Source organism: Abrus precatorius, unplaced genomic scaffold (assembly GCF_003935025.1).
Source record: "Abrus precatorius isolate BTA unplaced genomic scaffold, Abrus_2018 Scaffold9, whole genome shotgun sequence".
Taxonomy (NCBI): Eukaryota; Viridiplantae; Streptophyta; class Magnoliopsida; order Fabales; family Fabaceae; genus Abrus; species Abrus precatorius.
The window spans coordinates 34176897-34197165 of NW_020874439.1; the positions used below are offsets into that span (position 1 = coordinate 34176897).

A 20269-nucleotide genomic window follows, 5' to 3' on the forward strand; every position below is an offset into this window, starting at 1 on the left:
AATTAAGGACAGACCTACATTATGTTATATAGAACAGAGGAAAGATACTAATATATTTTCTGACATGGTTTTTTTCAATATATTTTTCATTATTAACTAAATTTCTCTGTTATATATTAATTAAATTTGTTTAATGTCATTTTTTGCTGAAGAAGAAATGATTTGATTTGTAAATCACTCCTTTCTTAGGAAGCATTCTAACATTCGAGTGTTGACATTTTAAATATATTATTTCCTTTACACACGCCCTCAAATGGGTGATCTATTTATATTTGGATGTTAAAAGGCACGTGTGAACATGAAATGATTACTTAACAAGTAAATTTGCACGTGCTAATTTTGTATATTCCGTAGTATAGTCAGTCCCTGTCCTTCAGATTTGGATACATAAACAACATATTTAACAGAAGGCTTATTTGCTTAATTGCAAAAAGTTATATATTATCTAATCACACCAAAGGCTAAAACAATTATAATTAATTACTAATAAAGTGCCATAATTCTCGAAAGCATGTACCCCCACTCGTTAAATGGAAAAACTAATATTTCGGAATATCAATGAAGGTTGAAAACGAAAAAAATTTTAACAATATTTTTTGTCAAATTAAAAAATTTAAAATTTGAGTTCAAATTAAATTTGATCAGCCCCTATGTCTGCAAACTTGTATAAACTCTGAAAAAAATTATCAATTTTAAACATAAGTTTTATGAGCTTAAATTAAATTAATTTTTTTTTACCTAAAAAGGTAGTGGCTAGTCCGAAATAGACCGAATAACATGTTTTATCGGCTATGGATTTTGGTAGTTCACATATTTCTTTTTGTGGAAATTTGGTAACCTTTTTTCATTTTTTGGTTTTATTTTTGTTTTGATGGCCGGTAAGCCTTTTATTTTGGGGGGTGGGTGGTAGATTGCCCACAAAAGGCACGTTCAGAAACATAGACCCAACTGTGAACAGTGAAATATTGGTGCGAGTTCCATCACTTTTTTCAAATCAATCAACTTGGGTGAACCTAATTCGTAGGTACATTTTTAACCTTTAAAGGTTATTTGCAGTTAGTTCAACGGTGGAAGCTAACAGGACGTAATAAACATTGTGATTTTGATTTAAATTGAGTTTAGTAAATTCTCACATTTGCCTTCTTCCAATGACAATAAAAAAACTTTTTAGTGAATCGGTGGTTTGAATTTTGTTATATGGGCTTAGTTCACCACCTTCTCCACCATCTATATTGCATCCCAATTGAGTCGGTAATTGTTAATTAATAATTCTAGATTTATTTTACTCGCATAACATAAAATTCCTTATACTAGTATAAAACAATATAATTAAGGTGTGAATCCACTTATTTTACGTGCAAGATTTATAATTTATGGAAATGACTAATTAGTGTTATAAGAATTTAAAAAAGAAAAACTTTATGAAAAAATGTGATATTTAATGTTACTAATGTACTTTCACTTCTATTTATAATAAAAATATTTCATTAATTTATGATTCTTTAATCATGTAAATATTTGTTAGTCAATAGCAGGATCCTTTGGATATAAAATACATGAGGATTTTCCCAAGGGGGTTTTATATGGGATAATGCAACTCAAGCTGAAACTTCCATTTATAATATCGAGTAGTTATGAGTAGATCAACACTCAAATTCTCAGAAAATGAAACTTGTATATATACATTATATAATTTAGAAGTCTTCCCTCAGAACACAGAGAGAATATATATTGCATAGCAATAGCTACTCCCCCTCGTTCTGGTGTCTGATCATACATAAAAATAGACAACAATATTCTTAATTGGTAGGCAAAAGAAATAGTTAGATTATAGAAATTAACCACTGGTCATCATGATAACATGACCCCAATAGCTTCACTTTGAATTTAGAAAGGACAGTGGAGTTGCCATTCAACCAGCTGGGTGACATTGGGAGCAGATCCATCAGCGAATGGTTTTGGTTGATCAGCGCGATTCTCATAGTAGTGATAAGCAGCTGCACCGGACAACACTGCTAAAGTTAGCGCCTGTGCGTGCATCCTGCAAGCCAAAGTACCAAAACCACCCTTTCATCACACAATTACAAAATGTATTGAAGCATGTTGCTTTTGTTGTTCAAACTAAAATATGGTGATTAAGTTACGTGAGAAAGGTACCTAGCATGGATAAGCCTGAGACTAGGCTTCAATGGAGACTTAGTGCGCGTATAAGCCACGAGTGATGCTCCAATTCCAGAGGCCCATAGTGCCCCTGTAACGAAATTCAAGATTCATTTCTTAGAATTTGATCACCAACTTCAAATCTAATATAGAATTGTGTTGCATGTTAAGTACATAAAACTTACCAATGCTGGTTAGCTTGTGCTCTGAGACCCACGTCTGAACTGCCTCCATGTTGTGTCGGTCTTCTTCTTATTATTATTCTTAAACTTGAAAGTGTGTTGAAGCTTTTGAGAAGTTGGTAGTGAAGGGAAAGAAGATAAAGGGGTGAATATTTATAGATGGGTGGGTGAGGTTGATGTTGAAATTTGTGCCTTTTTTAAAAGGTGGGGTTGGCCCCTGGATTTGTATGTGTTTTGTTGGAGGTTGGAACGTTGGAAGAGGTTAAACTAGAGGCTCACTTACGCTGGTTTTGCTGTCAGTCCATCTATTGCGTTGCTTTACTTACTTACTCTGTCTTCTGTCATGTGGTTAGTACAGCGAGCCAACGGATTTTATTTTTCTTTGATTTCTGGTCCTGATTCAGAGGGTGCATGAAACCGCTTATGTCTTCACCGCACCCAACAATCCATGCCAAATAATCTATTTAAAAAGAATAAACAAGTAAGGAATATTGATACTAGTGAAAAAAAGTAATAGAATAATCCTTAACTTTCTCCTATTCTACCAAAATAAATTAAGTAATTAGTTACTTCACATATGTAACTGCTTTTTATTTTTATTTTTATTTTTTCTTGACATGAGATTATGTGAATCTTTATGTTGGGCATTGAATTTTTTTAAAACCTTTAATTAAGATAAGGGGGATCGACTCATTATTATTATTTAATTTAAAGATTTGTCTATTTATTTTAATAAGGATTGAAATTTAAAACAAAATAAATACTAATGCCTCTTTTTCCTAAACTTTAAGTTTACTGTAGACAATGATCATTTGACTAATTTCTTTTATCATTTAAAAAATTACATAAAATAATTAAATACAATTAAAAGAAAATCAGCTATGTAAGTAAAGAGCAATAAATTTAATTGTGACAGCATAGATGTTCATAACTGATATGAAAAACTATTAGAGGCACTTTTACTTATAAATCTGTGCAAGCATTACTCTAAAAACTCTTCAATTTTTTCAGAAGATTTTTTTCTTTCTTTCTCGTACTTAGGATCATATACAAGTATCGAAGCAAAAAGAATAATAAATGGCCTATTAAAATTATCACCATCTAGTACGAGAAGGAAAATAATATCTTGAATCTTATATATCAATTAAATATTTAAATATTGCAACTTTTTCAACGCCTTTCTTTTGTGAAAAATTTTAATGACTTTTTATCTTTGAACATAGTTATTCCTCCACCACTATCGTCTACTATGACCGCACCTTTTGAATGATTACTTTTTTTTTAATCTTGTATTGAAATTTGTAAGTCTTAAACTTTTATCAATATGTTATTACTTGAGACCCTATCAAAATTTTAACTTTGTCAAACTACTGAACCTAAACTCTGTTACCTTTAATCCTTACTTATAATATAATAAAGTTAGCTTTATTTCTCCATCAAATGACAATTTTGATTTTTCAATAGTTAGAAAACTTTCATGGATGATTTTTTATTTTTTTTTTAAAAAAAATTGTTAATGATTTTTTATTTTTAAGTATTTTTTAAAAATCAGTTATTAACAATTTTTCATACTTTATAATTTTTAACTGTTTCATCTTTGAATCTGTGCCTGTACCAAAAATTGCAATCGAAGTTTTTAAATTTTATATTTTTTATAAATTTTTTAAATAACATGCAGAAAAAAACCCATTTTAGCAGCTATAACAATTTTGCAACTGAAATTTCCCGCCATAGAGAAAAGAGAAGGCATGGGAAGTGTGAGTGATTGATTGATACACTTAACGCATGAGAGTTGGAGATGACGAAGAACGCTAATGCTGCTGAGCCAAGACGAAAGCCTCTTTCTGATCGCACAAATCCTAACCCTACCAAATTCAATCCCCTTCCATCTTCGTCTTCTCCCGCATTCAACAAATCTGTCACCAGATGCGGTACTTCACATTTTAATTCTTGCTTCGTAGAATCATTTACACGTTCGTCGATTTATTTTGGGCACGCCAAGACTAATTCGAACTTAAAAATACTATACTATTAATGATAATTGTTTTTACTTTCGAAAATTAATTTAATGAGAGTTTGATTTCCATGCTTTGATTTCATGTCAGGTACCTTTGGCCTTCATGTTTCTGAGCCAATTTCTGTACTCTGCAGCCGATTACATACTTTGAATGAAAAGAAGAAGAATAAAAAGAAGGCACGGGCCAATCCAAAGATCTCTAATATTCGGTAATTCTCTTCTATCGTTCTGTTCTAAGTCATATTAAGTTTAATTCTACAATGATTGATGGAATCAAGTTCAAATGTTTAATAATCACTTTTATTGTTTTTTATTTTTTTTTTGCTAAAATTCTACCGTACATTTCCTTTTTGTCATCTTTGTTTCTCGTCGTGCAAAACAGGGAGAAAAATGATGGTGTTAGAAGTTTGGATCTGTCTAAGGCTAAGACGTTAATAGTTCCTTCAAGGAAGGTACATAAATTTTGTTGACGTTGATTTGGTTACTTAACAAAAAGTGCTTAATCTATTCTGAAATTTTGTCCGTGTTGAGGATGTGTTTACTTATTAGGGTAATTGACATGAACCTTAAATTCTATGTGGTTCTTATTTTTCAAAGCTTTGATCATATTTGCGAGTTTTCAGAAGCAGCGTGTTGTGTCTTACAAACAAGAGGTATCCAAGGATGTTCAGCTGCAAGATTTTATCGAAAAACAGAGGGCCTACTTTAAAGAGATTGATGAATTTAAACTGGTAGAGGAGGACGTTGAATCTGTTGATGAGTTGGACTAAGAATGCGTTGGGATATATAGGCTATATAGCTTGAGTCCTTTGATGTTCTTTTGGTTGGTAGTATAGCTGGAAACTTGTGATATCATAGTGAATACCATGATGCAACTTGGCTCACTGATATAAAAATGTTAGAATGGAAGCTCATGATCTAATGAATAGGTTGAATCAAAGGAAAAGTTTAACCTGATAATTTCACTAATAAGTTAATTGACTTGGGAAAAGTTCATGATAATATTTGTAATTAACGTGGCTTTTTTATGATCTCGTGTAGATGAGATATATCTTGCAGTTTGTGTTGATGGCATATACTACAGGGATGGATGATGAGAAGCTATGTGCTTAGACATATAAGACGACACAGTTTATTCATGATAAACAAGTTCGATTTGCAGCGGGAGAATACATTATTTTGGAAGAAAGATGGATAAAATATATATTTTGGAAGAAAGATGGATAAAATATATAAGTATGCACCCATATCACTCACTAATGTTTAATTGACTTTTCTGCAATTGATTCTGATCTGGCCCTCGCTTCCTGTGAGTGGCTTGATCCTGCTCATGCTGACCATGCCCTTGGCAAAGGCTTTAAAGAATGCAGCTGTATTATTAGCGTATTTCTTCACCAGCTTATCGGTGGAACCGCCATTGAACAACTCTTGGTCGGAATGGAGAAGTCCCTTTTTATCCAGTAAATTCTTGAAGTATAGATTATCGAAGTGGGTTGGAGTTTGACGATCTAGGGGTTCTAGTAGATTGTCATTTCCACTTCTTGGGCATTTGCTTTGTAGGGACTTTGCAAAGGAGGTATCAATGTTGGAATCATTGTAGATGTGTGCTCGGAATTGTACACATCTAGCAAGGCCAATGGTATGCCCACCTGTTATTAAAGAGACCCGAGTGAGTTGAAAATTGAAAAATTTCTTGGGTATAGCATGCCAAACTCTTCTTCTAAGCAAAGCTTTTGAACAAAGTAAATAGGTAGAACAACCCTCTTAATTAACACTCGTAATTTCTCTCGTCCAATTTTAATCTAAAACATCCTAGAAACATTCTTGACAAAACATTTATTTTGTACCTGATTTGGGTGAGATTTGGTACACGTCATCTAATGTGTTTAATACCTAGTACCTGAAAGAGCCACTAAATTCTTCACAGAGAGTCCCTGGTTAGCGAAATTAGCTTTTAGAGCGGTTAAATTGAGAAAGGGTGCAGGTATGGAGTTATTGGCATCAGCTCTGCTAGCTGTGGTAGAATCCCTTCTCCCCAAGCCTACTTTCCACGAAGGCCCTCCTAACTGTAAATTTCAACAAGCATTTCCCCATCAAAACAAATATTAGCTCCTTTAAGATTCAAGCCTTTTTAATGGTTATGATATTAATACTATTGGGATTAGATATTACATAAACAACAGAGTCTCGAGCAGCCAGAGCAAGAATATCAGCACAGGACACAACCCTAGGGCATGCTTTCTCCACCTTGGCTTTTATGTCATCAATCACGTCGAATCCTCTAGCTGAATTATTGTTAGCTGCTGCCGTTTTCTCTCCTATGAAATTGCTTGTATCATCCAACAATATTGATGCATCGCAGCCCTGGTCATTGTGTTAAGTACAGCCAAATTAAGTAAAGCAGAAGATTAAGTTAGTGTTTGAAAACACGTGGAAAAATCTTTAAACGTGTATTCCAGTAATAGCATTGAAGTAAACGTAAGTTTATACTCGTTCAAACTTGAACCAAACGTGCTATAAATTGAAGCCAAATTAATGTATTTACTCACTCACATTAACAAAGCAGTCGTGGAAATGCAATCGAAGTAAGGAAGCTCCTATGCGAGTTTCATTTTTAATGGCTTTAATGACTCCTTTTTTCACTATAGGCAACAGTTCGGGGCAGCTCCTGGAGTAGAAGTCTGAAGATAATTTCCTTTTGGCATCTGCTTTCGAAAGTGCAGTAGAAGCGACAAGAACAAACAAGAGGAAGTAGTAGGAGGCCATCTAAGCTTTCATAAAGTACGCATAAAACAAATAATTGATGAGTTCTCTTTTATAACAGCAATGTACGATAACATTAGTAAAATTAATTGAAACCAATCCCGTTCGAGTTGCTTTTGCTAAAAGTAAAATAATGCTAGTCTTTTCATGATGATGCTTAAAATATGTTATGGAAGTCAATTTTTTTTTTCTTTTTGGCCATGATTAACTAGATTAATTTGATAAGCTTAATTGTTTTTTATCTGAAATAATATTCGGTACACAAAACCATGGTATGTACTCGCATCTTATTAAGGTGACAGAATACGTGGATCAACTCTCAGTGCATCTAACGAATATGCCCACTAAGTAAAACAGATTTTAAATGGTAAAATCTTGTCGGATGATTAGTTATGAATAACGGGGATTTTCCAAGTAACGAACAATGCGGCTCCTTAATGGCAATGCATAAACTGTGGAGGGTTTTAATATCTTAATTTCTTGACTCCATGTAACGAATAGGTTTGGCCCACAATTTATTTGGGAGACAGTGAATGATCAACTTAGAACCAAAAGTAAGAATGTATGCATCACTTGACTGAGTCATTGAATGGCTTTGACAACTTTACGTGAAGAATGATGGGGTTTATTTTCATCATAAATCATTAAAAACAAATACTCCAAAAAATAACCGAGAAAATTAGACAATACTTATCTTATATTAAAATAATTACTAGACAAGCAAACATTATTTATTTTTAGTTTCATTAAATATATAAATTAAGCATACTAATTTTTCAATATGTATAACATATTTATTAAAAAATACAAAAGATAATATGTGTGTTCATGATAAATGAAAAAAAAAAACATCGCAAATTTTTTACATAATTAATGAACTTTTTATACTAAACTAGTATTTATAAATTTTATTATCTTTAATTTTATTCATATAACTTTGATGAATATTGTTTTGATAATATTTATTAAATTTAATTTGTAAATATCTAATTAACAATATATTTTAATTTTATGTCAAACATTTTATAAATATACATAAGACATATGTTGGATAAAAGTATGATATATTATATATATGGTAAGATGGATTTTTTTAATTTAATAGATTTAACTAATATTTTATCATTGTATTGAATAAAATGTATATAAAAATTATTAGAATATTTTTTAACGGTTAACATTCTGTAAAAATAAAATATGTATAACAATTTTTTAAATTAGTTACAAATATAAAATATAAAATAAAAATAAAAATAACTTTTACATAATGTGTGTGTATATATATATATATATATCTTCTTATCTTTTACACTAAAAAAGAGTGTACAGCAAAGATTATCCTAATAATAATTTGTCCACTGAACGGCCCTTCTTGATTGCCGCATGCATGCAAGTGTCAGCTGCAAAGTCACATTCTGTCTGGGGTTGGCGTGTTATTATGGCACCACCATTTTCATTATATTATCAGTCAATCACAAAATTCACGATTTCACGTCTCTCTGTCGTGTAAGGATTGTACAGCTGCTATAACTAGACGTCTACTCCATTCGCAATTAATTAATTACCATCACCATGCTTTTTCTTTTCTCTATTCAGAATAAATGTTTGTCTCTTATATCTATTCTTTTTGTCTAAATTATAGCTTTAGAGATTCTTAATGATGAAAAACCAAATACCCCATAAATTTTAGTTGTTCTTTGAAGTGAAATTATATATGGGTCTCAATTATTTCTCAGCCACTAGTCTTTTATTTATATATAAAGTTGATTGTGAATTACTAATTAATTGGTGATCAGCATAGTTTGATTGTTAAACACTGTGTGTTGGTATGGTTGAACAGAAAGGTAGTTTAGCATTATTGACATCCTATATGATTGTCTATAGTCTTCGTGCGTCTCGGATTTAACATTATTGTTGGCCTTTCATTTGTTTATTCAGAAACAACACCTTATTAGACTCATATTCTATTAGTAATGTTTTATAAAGAATATGTTAAATAAAAGATAAGATACCTTGATAAAATTTTAAAAAAATGACGTAGTTCTGTTTGAAAAATCGAACTTTGGAGAATTGTATGCATTCTTTGTACTATACTACATTAATTGAAAAACTGAATATTGTTTTCAATAATTTTTAAATGGAGAAAGAGTGTTCATTGTTATTTATCTGATTCATTATTTTTTTTACATAATCTACATTTTTTGAACTTGACTACATCGTTTTCTGGGTCAAGACAACATTTTAAAACTAAGTAATCAACATTGAAGAAACGGACGTATGAAAGAGCAAGCACCCCAAATACTTCTTGGCCCACCCAACGTTTATTTCAAAGAAAGTGACTCAAATATGGGTATTGACCAAAAGTATAAAAATACCAAAAACAAAATACCCATATGGGCCTTTTAAAAGTTACCAGAAGATTAAGCCTGCGATAAATGGCCCATCTATAAATAGTGTTACTTGTGTTAGAGCTAATTCCATACTCAACCTATGATTAATAGAGCAGTTTTATTATTTATTCTACTAAAGAGTTGCTAGATTAAATCATTATTTAGTATTTATAATGGATATTCAAAGCAATATAAACCTCAACTGAATCTAATTTCAGATACAAAAACAAGACATGAATCAGGACTAGTTCTTGATGGTATACCAATTTTTCGTATAAGCTCATATATATGTACACGTATTCAACAATTTCTATGTTTTGATAGTTATATACGAAATTGATTTCAATTGACATGCTAAAATAATTTAAAGACTCAAATTTAAAAATAAAATCGATCACATCAACTGAAAGGTGGTCAAATTTTTAAGGAGCCAGAAAATATTCTACCTTAAAAACCACGAAAATTATACGTCCGTACACAATTGTAGTTTTCAAGATTAACCACCCATTCATTGTATTGTTCCATGTTTTGTTTCCAAAAGTATATAAAATACATCTTAATTATATTAAAATGTTTACAAAGTCATGAATTTGTAAATAAGAGTTAAATATATAAACTACTAAAATTTAAACTAAAATTAATATTCGAACTACTTATGATCTCAATTATAGTTTTATGCTAACATTTTTTTACTTTAATTTATATATAACAATCTTTAGTAGAATTAGGAGAAAACAAGGTTTAAATACTTTTTTAATCCTCTGACATGAATTTGTAATTTAATTTATATATATATTAAAAAATTATAAATAAATCTTTGTACATAAGTTTAATCTTAATTTAGTTTTTGTTATTACTTTCAATCTTAATATCGTTTATGAACATTGTCAATATGTAAAATAAATGCAACGTATAAATAATTAAATCGCTAAAACAATATGCTAATAAAAAATTTTTAAATTAAATTGTGTAAATCGTGCCTTCTATGCCAGTCTTCCTTCTTTTGCTTGCAAAAGAGTAAAAATGGAGACTATTGTATTAAGCATTTTTACTTCAAGGAAGAGAAATATAGTGTTATTCTAAGATTGTGGAGGTCAGGTGAAGATTTACACATATGAGACTCCTCAAAATTCAAGAAGAAGATTTTGTAGGTGTTCAAATTTTAAAGTAAGTTGTCGGGTTAGTACTTTCATTTTATTTTTTTATGGTTTTATCGTGTTTTCATTTTGTTTTAATATAATCTTTTCATCTTGTTCTATTATAGATTTTTCATGTTTGTTTTATTTTGTTCGTGTAGGAAGAATGGAGATGTGGTTGTTTTTCAATGGGTGGATGAATCATTTTTTGATCGTGCAGTGGAGACAATTAACAAACAGTAAAATAATCTTATAAAGATGAGAAAATTAGTATACAAGTACAAGATGATAACATTGTTATCAAGCTGCATTACGATAATGGTGGTGCTAAGTTTTTACTTTTGCATAATCTATGGAGTTTAAAGCTTAAAGTTTGATTGTAGTTTGAAGTATGTATTGGTGGGGTAGAGTAGGTTGAAGCAAAAGTTGCCTTTAAATGAATATATTTGAGGTGGATTCACGTGGTTATAAATTGTGGAGTTAAATATCTAGTAATACTTCACCCATTTCAAATATACAATGTATTTTAATATGTTATGAAAGTATAAGTTTTGATTTAAAGAGCAAAATAATTAAAATGGTAAAGTATATATAAAACCATGTTAGATCGATTAGCTAGATTGCAAATATATTAAATAATGTTAAGATCAAAAGTAATGAATGAAACTAAATTGAAACTAAATTTGTATAAAAACTTATTTATAATTTTTTAAAATATGGAGACTAAATTAGAAATTTGTGTCAAGTATAGGACTAAAAAACTATTTTAACCAGAAACAAATATGAATTAATGTACACACTATAGCTCAAGTCTAAATTAGTTGAATTTATCTTTCTCCTTCTTTTTTTTTTTGTCGTCACACGTTGTGCCTTTCATTCTTCTTAAATACACTTTGATATGTATATCCCATCACTTTAAGCCTTTTTATGATAATAAAAGATAAACAAAAGAAAAATTATTAAATTAATATATTTTTCATCTTAAAAAACTCAAACATATGTTTTTGAAATAATTAAGATAAATAATCAATGCTTTTTTATTCCTTACTATCAATTATGAGAATATATATTAACAAAACGTTAGTATAGTACAAAAAATCTTGTTTGATCTACCAAGTTAAGCATAAATGATAATATTTATTGTCATTTTAATAATGTTTCACTATTATTCAATTAACTTTTAAATATTTCTCTGAACTGTTAGTTTGATTAACAAAAAAGAACAGATATAATTTAGATAAAATTTTAAAATAAGAATAATTATATATATACCGACATATACACACTCCAGCATAAATAAACTAGCTAAATTTAAAATATTGTGTTCATATTTTTTTAATGTTCTTTTTTTCTTTTTAAAATAAAATTCATGGTGTTTGCAAATTTTTTTTACTCTTATAATTTTATACTTATATTTTACATGATTTTTCATTTTATCTATCACATTTTTTTTATTACATAATTCATTATTTTTCTATTTTCTTCTTTTACCCACTTTATATTCCAACATCAAGTTACCATCGTTTCCCCTGCTCTCTCCTCTTAGCAGCTCTTGTTGCAATCACAAATTCATAAGTTAATTGGACACATTATTGCCCATAAATAATTTTAGCTTGTTTTAAATAAAATAGTATAAAATAAAAGATAAACATTTATTTATATTTAATTTAAATTAAAACATTTTATAAATATAACTATTTTTTAAATAATGATAAATGAATTCTAATTTTTTATTTTAGAAGAGATAAATTTTTCATAAAAAAATACTAACAAAACACTCTTTAACCTATTTTTAATTATTAATGAAACTTTTATTAAAAATTATAAAAATATGAGATAAATATTAAATTAAAAACAAAAGTTTACATATTTTTGAATTTTTAATAAATTTTATTTTTTCATAGATATATAACATCTCCAACACTGGCACAGTTGGACATGACTTAAAAGGTTACAGTGGGTAATGGAGGAATGTGTCGGGTGGAGCTTCCAATATCTTTCATTGGCTAATGAGTGCACTAAACATGGGAAAGACCAAATGTGTGCTGTTGCACTTTTTCCTACGACAATTTGTCATTAATCAGGCTAAGGTTAGTTGACTGAATCGAAAACAATAGTTTCTTTCACTATAAATAATGTAGGAGAAAGATACGCATACACTTAGCAATTCGATTTCTTTTAGTATATTAATAATTCAGTTTTACATTTTAATAAAAAATTTAAAATTAGATTATTAAATAAATTGGTATTGTTGACCCATTTAAAAAATAACTTTGAGTATTTTTATCAGAGATCACAACTCGTTGTTCATTTTATTTCTAACTCTTTAATCTTAATAACGAATCCTAATCTATCTCTCTATTGAATTTATTTGTAATTTATAATCTAGTTCTTATTCAATCAAGCAACAATTGGGATGATCCTTTGGCAAAAATCTTCTTGTTGCAACTACAACTATTTTCCATCATAAGACTTAGCCTTGCAAGTAATAAGAGATGAAAACAAGTGAGTTTCAGCTTTCAATTGAAGGAAGGGAAGGTTTAGCTCTGCAAACAAAAGGGATGAGAAGAACAGAGTGAACCTATATGGATTTGCATCCTTATTCCTTTCCTTTTGATTCTCGACCGTTACAGACAATTAATAATACATGTGGACTTATGATTTTAGCTTCAAAAAGAATGTGCACTGTTTTAGGGTGCATATATATATAAGTACCTTATTTCACAAAAACAAATTTCTTTTTCAATTTTTAAGACTTCTTTAAAATCTTTATTTTTTTAATAAATGTCTAAATTAATTTAATTTTAAAATTAGTGTATGAATTTTAAATAATATATTTTGTACTCAACTAGTTTTAAAAAATTATTATGCCTACAAGAAGAATCAATTGTTTATCCTAACAACAATTTATTTTTTAATACTAAAGGTATTACTCTTTTTTAATTTGATAAATGTTAGTAATATATTCTCTAATACTGTTTACTATTAGTTAAAATTTATTATAAATTAAAAAAATATAAGAAAGCAATATTAATTTAGGAATGAGAAAAAGTAAAATTTATATAATTTTTAATAAATTTAATTAATAATAAAGAGTGTATTAAACAATATATTGCTAACATTTCTCTTTTTATTTATTCAACCTTTTTAATGTATGTACGAAGATATATCATAAGAACATGATATATAATAAAATTTTATCATAAATTATAAGATATGAAAAAAATTAATACATTAATAATGTTAAATATTACAAAATTTTAATAAAAACTTACTATTCATAAGTTATTCTGTGTGCTCTATAAATATTTGTACCATAAAATGTGGTCTTAACTGTGATGAGTATGAACAAAATTTATCTTCCAGCTGTCATTTATTGATTCGCGCCTCTCATAATTAATCTGAATGTCAAAGGTTATAAGTGACACCGATTCCTTGGGTGCCAAACAAAATGTTATGCTGCTGTCTACTTCACCCTCTTGTTATCTATGTTTTGTGACACATCCAACGATTCAAGTTGCATATGCTGCTCAATTTGATGTCACCCATGATTGATTGTTCGTTATATTAATCTTATACCGTTTCTCTTCTACTCTAATTTCTTCAAGATGCTGATTTGCTTACCAATTGACGAGGAACAAACAACCACACGCATCCAAAATGATTGGCACCAAATGAAAAAGGCCTAAATAAACTTTACATATCCTTTGTGATTTGACTGTTGAATTGTACTACACTATTAGGGGGAACAATAACAATAGTCTTAACGTGGATCGTTAATTATATGCAACCAACTAATAGTAATAATCCAATTCCAACTAGTGAAGGAGACTCTTGCATGACAGCCCCAGCTGTAAGCTCATTATCATGGTATTCAAACCATTGATATGTGTGCTTTCTTAGGGAATCGTTTTCAAGTGGAAGCTAGAATGCTGTAGATGATGATGATGATGCTTTTTCAGTCAATTTTGAAGGCGGGTCCTTAAAGGGGTGTGTCCAAATTTTTGTCTTGTATTCTTCCAATATCAGACATAGAACTAGTCATTTTCAGTCTCTTTCTCAATGTCCATTGCCAGCAGGGCACACATTCTTAGATTTAGGACCAGAAATTTAGCGGTTCGGTCTTGGGAAGGGTTTATGTCATTGAGGTATTTGCCCTCATTGCCATGCAACACCTTATTTATAGCAGGTTTCATCTCAGATATATATTCTTTGCCCTTTGTGACAGTAACAACATATATAATATGATCTCCCACCACCATGTGATGATTATAACATTAACTTGAATTTAACTAGAAGTTAAAGAATATGCCGGTCTCCTACACTAAAATCCTTGGCACAGATTCTTGCAGTGTTTGTTTATCCTCAATACCACACGTACAAGATATATACATATACACCTCAATTATTGATCAAATTGTACACTCACTTAATTCGAATGAATTGTCTAATGGCCTAGCTTGCAAAGGTAATGGGTGGACCATTAAATAGCAGTGTGAATTCATCATCTGACTAAGAATCTGTATATATGTGATATAGCCTTGTGGTAGCTAGAATATGAGACCTATAAATTTTAGCTAGAGTGACCCACCTGAGAGAACAAAAAAATTATCAAGTCAGTTTAGATTAAGTTATCTATAAGTAATTATAAGCATAAAAAATGAAGTAATAATATAAATTAAAATCAACTTATACTTTTCTATTTTCTAACCTCATTCACCCACCAAACTTAACATAAATATTTATAGTTTAATAAGTTACAAGAAGGAGATTAAGAAATTGATTTACAATCAATGTGGAAGTATATAATATAGCATTGACAAGTAAGATTCTTAGCGTTGAGTATTTGACAAAATATCAACCTAGCTACCCCCAATCACATTCGGACCTGCATTTATGCACCCAACAATATGTGGTCCACTACGTTTTGCAAGACAGTATTGTTGAGCAATGTTTATGTCATAAGTAAAAACTATAGGTCGTACGTTGTGATTTCTGAGTTGGAACGATGGGAAAACTCAATGCTAGCTAGGACCTAGAAATGAGAAAAACGTCCAATACAAATTGCTCTTACAATTATCATCATCAATTCTTTTCTTGGTTTCCTCTATTGATGAAACAGGATCTTGGTACCAACTTGGTGCTTTCGTATATGTACACATGCCCACCCTATCACCACATCCACGTGGCTATCACCAGATTCCTTTATATTCTTGATATAAATCATCCCAAAAGATCTTCTAAATGGTCAAAAGAAAAATTTTAAAATATCTAACAAACTCTAAATCCATAGTTTTAAAACTCAAAGCAAAGAAGGAACATTGTAAGAGGGGTGTGAGGAGGAAAAAGTGTAGAAAAACTCATTTGGAGCAAATATATGTTTCCTATTTATCCTTCTCGATGAGATTAATACCTTCTTTTTGTAAAAAAAATGATATATTTTAAAACCAACTTATACTTTATATAAGTTGTTTAATTTATTAAAAAAACATTTTTTTATTTTCTTTCCTGATAAACATTTATTGATAAATTTATGTAGACTAGACCTATTCTTAAGTTATATATAGTGTGTTAAAAGTTCAGTCAAAGATCCTCCACGAGGTAAAGTGATATTATCCTGATAATGTGATATGCATGACAATGGTAGGGATAATGGGTCGGTGCAAATTGGTACCCTATACCTGAGGAACCCAAGGCCCTTATGTGCCCACCAACCTTGTCTGTGTGGCCTTTTATTTTGTCGAAGCTTCCAAATTTCAATGCTTTATTGAGTCAATCAAGTACAATTATTGATATTTTTGTAATTTCAAGTTTATCCTTCCATTGTAATGATAGTATATCTCATTCTTAATTTATTGGAATCTAGGTTATTTTATCGGAATTTACCATTAACTACTGTTTCAAGCTTTAAATTTTGGTTTCTTGCGTTAATTTCTTTGTGACTTTCATAGCTATCCATAAAAGAAAATTTTATGTAACATCAACTTTGCATTGAATTTTGTCACAATAAAAAAGAAAGATTTGGGTGTATTTTTTTACTATTCTAAACCTAGGATTTTTAAAACCTAATTCTGAAAATTGAATTAAGTTTTTAGTTTTAATTCATAAATCAATATCGTCGTGTTTCTTAAATGCTTTAGGGTGAATTATATAACTTTGTCAAGACACACATGAGCTATTACTTGTTAAAACCAAAGTAGCATCCATGATTTGTAGGTACTTTCGTTCTTCATAATATATATATAGCTGTGATCGATTAGAGTCGTTTTATAATTTTGGATATTAAATTATAAAAAAAATTAAAATTTTAAAAATAGTCGTTCATGGCAGATTCCTCAAGATAACCCAGATTTCAGCAAAATTTGATATTGTTATAACATGAAATAAAAATTTACAAAAATATTTTGTGAACAATTTTATAGAATAGTTTTTAGTTATTTTCTTTTATTTTTTGAGTCTATTTTGAATACGTATACTTGTAAACAAGATTAAAAAATAAATAAAATGTTATAGACGATATTAATTTTTAACTATCTAACTAACAAAATTACAAATAATAAACATCCAGTACGTGAGAATCAGGAAGGCGTACAGATGAACAATTTGTTTCAATTCAAATTAAAAGCAAGAAAGTCAAGAAACGTACTCTATCCCATGTTCGATACCTCCAACTTGTGCCACATGAATATAGCTCCTGCATTTGTATTTTAGAGAAATGTTAATAATATATACTTTATAATATATTTATAATTATTAATTAAAATTTATTAAAAAATATAAAAATATGAGAAAAATATTAATTTAAAATCTGGAAGAATAATATATATATATATGAGAAAAAATATTTTCACAATATTATAAGTTTAAAAATTCTTACACTCAATCTGAACCTTTTATTTAATTTATATATAATGAATTATATTTTAATACTTTACTAGCCATTACATATAAGTTAAATAAAAAATTTACATTGAATATAAAAGTATATAAGAGTTTTTATATTTATACTAGTATGAGAAGATACTGCTCTCTCTCTCTATATATATATATATATATATATATATATATATATAATTTTAATTAATAATTAAAAATGTATTAAAAACCATGAATAGATGTGGATTAATGGATACTATTATATTAGATTTTTTAATCATTATAATTAAATTATTCTCTTAATTTTGTTTTACTTAAAATAAACATTTTAATTATTTTTTCTAAAAGAATTACATGAATTAAATTTATTAAATTATTTAAAATATTTTATTTACTCAAAATATTTACTAATTAAAATATTATATTTATATAAAATTAATTTAAAAATACTAAAATTTTATCATTTAGAATCTTAATCTCACCGTACAAAATTTTAAATTTTACTCACTTTTATTATTTTTAATTTTTAAATAATTTCCTTTCTTATTTTTTATTTGAATAAGAAAAATATTCAAGGGTTTTATGTAAAGAAAAACTGACAAAAAGACTCAAGTTACAGTTTAACAATTTTGGAGATTAAATTATAGTAAAAAAAAAATTACTGAGGAATCGGCATTATACATTAAAAAAAAATAAGAAGACCAGAAACATTATTAAACTTTTTTTAATTGAATAGCTATAATTCAGTAGAGTTTTTTTTTTTATAATAACATTTATTCTTGTCTCTCTTTCTGTGTCTGTCTATCTCTCTGCTGAAATATCAAAATTGATTGAGAGAGAGAGGAAAAAAAGTTTTCATGGTAAAGTAGGTTTCCCTTAAACATCATAGTTAATAACTTTAGAAGAATAAAAAAATATAAACATTTTGAATTTAGTAAACATGTTATTGTCTCTATCCACTTCAGTCTTCAGCCCAAATTAGATGTTTTATTTCTTTCTAATTAAGTTTCATAAGTTACTTTGAATTATGCCACTTCTTGAAGAATTATGAGATTAATGCCGATTAAATAGAATTAATTGAATAAAAATTAATATTGATCGGTATAAATTAATAATATTGATGAAGTTAAGAATGAGTAAAAAATTTTACATTAAATATTAAAATAAAGAAATTGAACAAATTATAAAAATTCAGTTCAATAGTTTTAAAGTTTTAAATTAAATATAATATTTAATTTTTTTTATATATATAATTTGTTCATTACTCATTCATAAATATCTCTCTAATGTTTTTTTTTTTTCAAACAAATGTAGTAGCACGTTACATTGCTTATAGCAGGTAGCAAGCTTTGAAGTGTATATATGATAACATTATAACTTATAAATCATGATTTTAATTAAGGACTAGTAACTCACGTAGAAACTGTAGTTTGTAAAGTATATTTTATTTAAATACAACTCAAGTAAAAATTTTGTCAAATACATTAAATCGGTATTTGAGATGTATTAATGATAATGATATTATAATCCACTCACTATATTATATATTATTTTTTCTGATTTTTTTTTATAAAAATAAAATAAAATATTTTTTTTTATCTTTATTATAAAAAATAAATAATAGATTCAAGATACATTAATTATTAATTTTTTTATATTATTTTTTTATTAGTATTATTAAATATACAAATTACTAATTATATTTTTTAATATTATAGATATTTTTAGAATAAAATTTATATTTATAAAAAATAAAACATACTTAATTACTTTCTTTAGTTTCAGTGATTTAATCTTTTATTTCTTATAAAAAAGATTATAAGGGGCATTATATATGAAGAATGTTAATAATATTTTCTATTGTTAATTAAAATTTATTAAAAACTAAAAATAAGAAAAAAATTAAAAATGAAATGAAATTTAAAAATAAGAAAAAATGAAATTTAAATAAATTTTATAATTTTTAATAAATTTTAATTAATAATAAAAATATATCATAAATAATGTATTAAAAAGTGTGTGGTTAATGTTACTCTCCCTCCCTTATATATATGGGTTGGAAGCGACTTTTCTTCCTTCGTTACAAAATTAGTGAAAACTATATATTATAGTTTGCTGTGTTACTTATCAACATAACATGAGATGGTATTTTATACCTTTTTTAATTAGCAGTTATAATATCTTTAATATTTTAAAAATAAGAAAATATTAATTTTTTTAATTAAATTACTAACTATATTATCAATTTATATAAAATTAACTTGTTTTATACGTAAGAGAAGGTATCAAATTCTCTCGATCATCCAGATTACCATAGTAGATTTTATCATGTATTATACTTCAAACATACGTACCTTTTTACAACTTTTACAACGATATATTTTCTCTTGCCTTCTTACTAATAAAATTTGTGACATTTGACCTTATCCTTCTTTTTATTTTATTTTATTTTATACAGTAACTCATCATCTTAATGCGTCTTAGATTTTATGGAGAATTTAGGTAAAAATTATGATTATTTAAGTGTTTTTAAATAGGATGTTCCATGTAATATTCCTCAGAAAAGTTTGACAGATTAAAAAATTAAAAATTGTGATTACTTAAATATTTTAAACAGTTTAAGTAAAAATTGTGATTATTTAAATGTTTTTAAATAGTTGAATGCATTAAGATATTTTATATTAACTATGAATAGAGACGTAATATTCTTTATAAATGTTGGACAGCTGAAAAAAAAATGGGTCA

General features: G+C 27.9%; 2 protein-coding genes across 2 annotated transcripts; both read right to left on the reverse strand.

Moving 5' to 3' along the window:
• Positions 1-1756: 1756 nt before the first annotated feature.
• On the reverse strand, positions 1757-2456 carry LOC113851424. The gene is made up of 3 exons (XM_027481891.1): positions 2346-2456; positions 2158-2251; positions 1757-2041 (listed from the first exon to the last, which is right to left on the reverse strand). The coding sequence occupies exons 1-3, from the start codon at positions 2392-2394 to the stop codon at positions 1888-1890; spliced, it is 297 nt and encodes a 98-aa protein (XP_027337692.1). The 5' UTR covers positions 2395-2456; the 3' UTR covers positions 1757-1887.
• A 3110-nt stretch (positions 2457-5566) lies between these two features.
• On the reverse strand, positions 5567-7131 carry LOC113848977 (peroxidase P7-like). Its single transcript, XM_027478452.1, has 4 exons — positions 6913-7131; positions 6532-6723; positions 6260-6425; positions 5567-6008 (listed from the first exon to the last, which is right to left on the reverse strand). Exons 1-4 carry the CDS (start codon positions 7123-7125, stop codon positions 5623-5625), a joined length of 957 nt encoding a protein of 318 aa, XP_027334253.1. The 5' UTR covers positions 7126-7131; the 3' UTR covers positions 5567-5622.
• Between the last annotated feature and the right edge of the window lie 13138 nt (positions 7132-20269).

Excerpts from the sequence above, each read along its gene's own strand:
- LOC113848977 (XM_027478452.1), bottom strand. The coding sequence starts at position 7,125 with ATGGCCTCCTACTACTTCCTCTTGTTTGTTCTTGTCGCTTCTACTGCA. Across the intron at positions 6,426-6,531 it reads CTCGAGACTCTGTTGTTTAT|TTAGGAGGGCCTTCGTGGAA; the intron begins GTAATATCTAAT and ends TGAAATTTACAG. Across the intron at positions 6,009-6,259 it reads GAATTTAGTGGCTCTTTCAG|GTGGGCATACCATTGGCCTT; the intron begins GTACTAGGTATT and ends CTTTAATAACAG.
- LOC113851424 (XM_027481891.1), bottom strand. The coding sequence starts at position 2,394 with ATGGAGGCAGTTCAGACGTGGGTCTCAGAGCACAAGCTAACCAGCATT. Across the intron at positions 2,252-2,345 it reads GCACAAGCTAACCAGCATTG|GGGCACTATGGGCCTCTGGA; the intron begins GTAAGTTTTATG and ends ATTTCGTTACAG. Across the intron at positions 2,042-2,157 it reads CTCAGGCTTATCCATGCTAG|GATGCACGCACAGGCGCTAA; the intron begins GTACCTTTCTCA and ends TTTGGCTTGCAG.